The 6,801-nt window shown below is 41.3% G+C and overlaps 1 protein-coding gene across 1 annotated transcript in view; it reads left to right on the forward strand.

The window, feature by feature from the left end:
• Positions 1-4,068, forward strand: part of LOC115216465 (2-iminobutanoate/2-iminopropanoate deaminase) — a 29,684-nt gene extending 25,616 nt beyond the window's left edge. Inside the window, exon 6 of the mRNA XM_029785826.2 lies at positions 3,926-4,068. Within this exon, the coding sequence (XP_029641686.1) occupies positions 3,926-3,979 (54 nt within the window). The 3' untranslated portion in view covers positions 3,980-4,068. The remainder of the gene's footprint in view (positions 1-3,925) is intronic.
• Positions 4,069-6,801: the final 2,733 nt, after the last annotated feature.

The following is a 6,801-nucleotide window of genomic DNA, read 5'->3' on the forward strand; positions in this document are numbered from 1 at the left end:
ATATCTTACAAACTGCAGAATTTTCTCAAGAAAGCCAAGAGAAAAAGATGTTTTATAAACACATTCTACCAGTATACGAAGTTTTAAATTTTTTAGTTACATAGAAATTATTTTAAAGACCTGCCAGTCAAACTGAGAAGATCCACACCATCATGATTGTGATGATGATCAAAGGTGTGCAAATCTTGGCTATCTTTTATTTAAAAAAAAAAAAGCATAGTATATTATTATCCACTCCATCTTTCCTCTTTCAAGACGGTATTATAGCATCAAGCCAACTAAAATCTTTTGAGTAGATTTAGTAGATGGAAATGAAAAGAAGCCCATTGTGTGTATGTATGTACATTCTTTCGTTCATTTTGGCATTACAATGCTAATAACCAGGTGTTAGAACTCGATGTATGAAGCATCAGCCAAGTATAGAGCAGTAATACAAAATTTCCACTTCATATTTGAAGCTCTGATGAAGCTATGGGTTGATACTTAAACACTCAACTATGAGTGCTTTGCATCTTTTAGCAGAAACAGCTGTGAGCTAATGAAGTTCATAGCTTAATTGTTTATTCCTTTATCACCTCAAGTTCTTTATATATATATATAAATGGGGTGATGTTTGTGTGTCTGTGTTTGTCCTCCAGCACTGCTTGGCAACCAATGCTGGTGTGTTTACATCCCTGTAAGTTAGCAGTTTGGTAAAAAAAAGACCAACAGAATAAGTACCAGGCTTAAAAAACTAAGTACTGGGCTCGATTCATTCAACTAAAATTTTTCAAGGTGGTGCCCCAGCATGGCCACAGTGTAATGTCTAAAACAAGTAAAAGATAAAAGATTTAAAAGTAGGATGTGATTCGAAGGATAATTGATTGCTATTTCTTACAATTCAAATGACCATAGTGAAACTTCAGCATCCATTCATCAGATAATGTTATGGTTGATGGGACATCACTCATTAGCTCAGTTAACCCAGTATAAACTGATTTGTAGCAGATGAAAGCTGGGTCACAGCTGTATATATTTAAATAATGTTAGTTATCTGTGGAATAGATGTTAGCTAGGACACAACTTTAACTCTATTTAGCTGTAAGTCTTAAATTAGCACCGTAAAGTGCAGTCACCAGTTTAAAAGCAAATATTAATGATGGAAGCACTCCGTCGGTTACGACGACGAGGGTTCCGGTTGATCCGATCAACGGAACAGCCTGCTCGTGAAATTAACGTGCAAGTGGCTGAGCATTCCACAGACACGTGCACCCTTAGCGTAGTTCTCGGGGATATTCAGCATGACACAGAGAGTGACAAGGCCGGCCCTTTGAAATACAGGTACAACAGAAACAGGAAGTAAGAGTGAGAGAAAGTTGTGGTGAAAGAGTACAGCAGGGATCACCACCATCCCCTGCCGGAGCCTCGTGGAGCTTTTAGGTGTTTTCGCTCAATAAACACTCACAACGCCCGGTCTGGGAATCGAAACCGCGATCCTATGACCGCGAGTCCGCTGCCCTAACCACTGGGCCATTGCGCCTCCACTAAATATTAATAGTAGTAATATGAACAGTAGTACTAAACAAATATCTTCCTGGTTGTGGATTCCAATGTAAATAATTGGTTGGAATGTTACTGGTACTCCCAACCACAATCTTAGTGAATAAATATTCTTTTCTACTCAAGACACAAAGCCTGAAATTTTAGGGGAAGCGGCCAGTTGATTAGATTGATCTCCAGCATCCAACTGGTACTTAATTTATTGACCCCGAAAGGATGAAAGGCAAAGTCAACCTCGGTTGAATATGAACCCAAAACGTAAAGACATGAAATACCTATTTCTTTACTACCCACAAAGGGGCTAAACACAGAGAGGACAGACAAACGGATTAAGTCGATTATATCGACCCCAGTGCGTAACTGGTACTCATTTAATCGACCCCGAAAGGATGAAAGGTAAAGTTGACCTTGGCGGAATTTGAACTCAGAACGTAGCGGCAGACGAAATACGGCTACACATTTCGCCCGGCGTGCTAACGTCTCTGCCAGCTCGCCGCCTTTAAAGACATGAAATACCGCTAAGCATTTCGCCTGGTCTGCTAACGTTTCTTATTTCTTTATTGCCCACAAGGGGCTAAACATAGAGGGGACAAACAAGGACAGACAAAAGGGACTAAGTCAATTACATCGACCCCAGTGCTTAACTGGTATTTAATTTACCGACCCCGAAAGGATGAAAAGGCAAAGTTAGCCTTGGCGGGATTTGAACTCAGAGCGTAACGGCAGACAAAACACCGCTAACATTTCTGCCAGCTCACCGCCTTCTTAGTGAATAAATATTGAATACATAGCTAAGAGTATATAAAAAAATACAAAAATCATAGAATTTCCTACATGTACAAAATATGCTTGAACTTGTTAAATATCTCAATCAATAGCAAAGACCATTGATTATTGAATACAACATTTGACCTGCATCACTTTTATTTGTTTTTTTTTTTAGGTGCAACTGTGACTGTGTGGTAAGAAGCTTGCTTCCAAACTACATGGTTCCAAGTTCAGTCCCACTGCATGGCTCCTTGGCAAGTGTCTTTTACTACAGCCTTGGGTTGACCGAAGCCTTGTGAGTGGATTTAGTAGACAGAAACTGAAAGAAGCCTGTTGTGTGTATATATATGCATACATACACACACACACACACATATATACAGGAGTTGGACAAAATAATGGAAACACCTTAAAATTTCAAACAAATTTATTTTAATATGGGGTAGGACCGCCTCTGGCAGTGTTTTTGTCAAACAATTCAACGCCAGGATTTATTTTTAAGCCTAGTACTTATTTTATTGGTCTCTTTGACAAACTGCTAAGTTACGAGAGTGTAAACACACTAACATCAGTTGTCAAGTGATGATGGTGGGGTGGACAAACACAGACACAAACACACACACACACACACATATATACATACATACATGCATGACAGGCTTTCAGTTTCCGTCTACCAAATCCACTCACAAGTCTTTGGTCAGCCCAAGGATATAGTAGAAGACACTTGCCCAAGATTCCACACGGTGGGACTGAACTTGGAACCATATGGTTGGGAAGCAAGCTTCTTAAAACAGCCATCCCTGCACCTAAAAGAATGTTCTTGGTTTTTTTTTCTCTTGATGGAAGGCACGAAAAGGGAAGAGCAGCCATGTTTTTCCTTAAGATCCTTTATTATTACCAGAATCTCCATGTACGGTTCCATTTCGGCTTTATTAGATTTATATAATATTGTTGTATTTTAGAATAGTCATTTTGCCTATAAAAATGCACACTTGTTTTACTTCTGTGTTATTATTATGAAACAACTAGTTAATTAATTAACAAATTAACTAAATTAGTTGATTGATTAACTCATTCAATCAGTTTGTCAGTTTTTTCTTTGCCATTAGCACCCTCTTCAGCAGTTTGCCTTCTTGTGCCAAAGATATATAAAGCCTTTTAAAAACCATCTGTTAACGGTGGGGACGCTGGCAACGGGTAGTGTCAGAGCTATGCCGTCGGGAACTTCAGTTCCTGGTAGGGCCACCCAAAGCGGATTGGTCTGACACTGAGTGGTATTAGGGCCACTCCTCGGAGTGTCTGTTTCAGCAACCGGCGGCTCTTCGGTCGTTCTGTCCCTGCGTCTGCGGACAATCTGCAGCAAACAGGATGTCTCTACATGTGGGATTGTTGGGGACCGCTAGTGAAATCCACATATTCCCACGAAACTTCTTCCATGAGAAGAAGCCGGCTCAACCCACCCAGGGTGAATGTCGCCACAGGTAAGTAAGTATCTGTTAACATTTAGTCAGTGCTGTATCTAATTTTCCTTTGCTAACTCTAGTAATTGTAGGTCTGCTTTTTTTTAAATATTTTTTGCTCCTTTATTCTCTGTTTGCTTTCTTTTTTATTATAGCTTGCACGTGTTGAAATAGAAGCCATCGCTGTGTTAGCTAACAGTCAGTTGTAACCTGGTGCTAATTGCCTAAAACTAAAATATTCACAGAGATTTCATACAATAGTTTTGATATAATAAACTTGCAAAGAAATTCTATAAAATTGTGTGTTATTGTTATTTCTTAAAATGTGAAAAAAAAAAAAAAAAAACATATAATTTATTGCATCAAAGGTGCCACTGAAAAATCCTGATGGTCAGCTAACTGGACCATGTCACAAATGAAGAGATTCTGAGAGCAACAAGGTCAGAATCTCTGCAAGAGATGATACCAGTGCCAGTTTCGCCTGACTGGTCAGGCACTCGCAAACAGCCATGATTTGGGTACCAACTGATGGCAAGCGTAAAAAGGGGCAATCCAAATATCACTTCACAGTAGACATTTCAAGAAGATCTGAAGACATTCAACATTACATCGAATGAATGTACAAGAGTAGCAACCAACTGAACCTGGTGAAGGAGGCTTGCCACCCAATGTGCTGAGCAGTGCAACAGACCTAAGGCTAAAATACATACATACATATATATATATATATCATCATCATCATCATCGTTTAACGTCCGCTTTCCATGCTAGCATGGGTTGAACGGTTCAACTGGGGTCTGGGAAGCCCGAAGGCTGCACCAGGCCAGTCAGATCTGGCAGTGTTTCTACAGCTGGATGCCCTTCCTAACGCCAACCACTCCGTGAGTGTAGTGGGTGCTTTTTATGTGCCACCGACACAGGTGCCAGACGAGGCTGGCGAACGGATACGCTCGGATGGTGTTTTTTATGTGCCACCGACACAGGTGCCAGACGAGGCTGGCAAACGGCCACAATCGGATGGTGTTTATGTGCCCACAGCACGGAGGCCAGTTGATGCGTTACTGGCTACGGCCACGTTCGGATGGTTTTCTTATGTGTCACTGGCACTAGTACCACAAAAGTGCAAATTCCATTGATGTTCATCGATTTTGATTTGATTTTATTTTGATTTTGATTTTTGATTTTCACTTGCCTCAACAGGTCTTCACAAGTAGAGTTATGTGTCCCAAGAAGGAAGGTATGCACAGGTAGACTGACTACGTCCCAGGTAGGGGCCATGGGTTATGGCCTCATGTGTCCTGCCGGGTCTTCTCGCGCACAGCATACTTCCAAAGGTCTCGGTCTCTGGTCATTTCCTCGGTGAGACCTAAAGCGCAAAGGTCGTTCTTCACCACCTCGTCCCAGGTTTTCCTGGGCCTACCTCTTCCACAGGTTCTCTCAACCGCTAGGGTGTGGCACTTTTTCACACAACTATCTTCATCTATTCTTACTACATGTCCATACCAGTGTAGACACCTCTCTTGCACACCACATCTGATGCTTCTTAGGTCCAACTTTTCTATCAAGGCACTTACACTCTGTCGGGTATGAACACTGACATTACACATCCAACGGAGCATACTGGCTTCATTTCTTGCGAGCTTACACATATCCTCAGCAGTCACGGCCCATGTATATATATATATGTATATGTATATATATATATATATATATATATAATGGCGGTGCCCCAGCATGGCCACAGCTCATGAGCTGAAACTGGAAAAATCAAATATATATATATAGCATACATATAAGTGGGATGACCTGTAAGTGGACATCCATTATGCTAGAAGAAGATCCACTATGGTCTTACTACTAAGAAAGGAATGTTCTTAAGGAAATTTAGCAAATGCCAGAACGTAAGCAAGCAAGACAAATGAAAAGATACAAAATATAGATTAATCACAAACCCAGTTTTCGTTGTTATCGCTTACGTAATCATTTATGTAATTGTCCGCAACTTATCAGTATGATCATCTTTGCAAATATAATTTGCAGAACTATACACGAGGCATCCGCATGAGGTTGAACATGTATACGGTTCTACCAATTACGCTTGGGGTCACCTTTCAAAAGTCTTCGTTTTGGCATGCCAAACTGCCGGAAATAATTCTGCAGAAAATAATTCTTTGCAGTGAATTTTGCCGGTTAGCTACTTAAATTTAAATTTAAAATATTATTATTTTAAATTTTCACCCTTATTATTTCAACTTGATTTCGAGCCGGGTCGTCTGCTGCTGGAGAGGACCGATCAGGTAAAGGACCTGGGTATCTTGGTGGATTCCTCCTTTTCGCCTTCGGCCCAGTGCGTCCATGCTGCCAACAAAGCATGCGGAATTCTGTTCTTGATTCGACGGTCATTCAGAATGCTCACAGCATCCATATTCCTACCACTCTATGTCACGCTGGTGAGACCCATATTGGAGTATGGGATTCAAGCCTCTTCTCCTTATCTCCTCAAAGACATACAGCATCTCGAAAGAGTCCAGAAGCTGGCTACCCGCATGGTTCATGGTCTCAAAAATTTGTCCTACGAAGAAAGGCTGAGGACGCTCGACCTTTATTCTCTTGAAAAACGCCGCCGCCGTGGTGATCTCATTCTCGCCCACAACATCATAAGCGGAAAGTGTAACCTCTCGAAAGAGCTGTTCTTCACTCCTGCTCCAGAGCGTCGGCTGCGGGGTCATTCCGAAAAGCTCTACCTGCGACGATTTCATCTCAATCGAAGGAGAGGAGCTTTCTCCGTCCGGGTTGCGGATCCGTGGAACAAGCTGCCAGGCGAGATGGTGAAGATGCCGACGACCGCTTTGTTCAAAGCCTCCCTGGACCTCAAGTGGCCTGAACTCTTTACATGAACACCACCCTGTACTTAACTCCATGTCCCCCTACATGGCTTTGCTATTTGCTTTTGAGCCAAATTAACTAACTAACTAACTAACAGACAGATAGATAGATAGATAGATAGATTGATTGATATTCCTTAATGTTA

The sequence above is a fragment of the Octopus sinensis genome, linkage group LG10 (genome assembly GCF_006345805.1).
Source record: "Octopus sinensis linkage group LG10, ASM634580v1, whole genome shotgun sequence".
NCBI classification, from domain to species: Eukaryota; Metazoa; Mollusca; class Cephalopoda; order Octopoda; family Octopodidae; genus Octopus; species Octopus sinensis.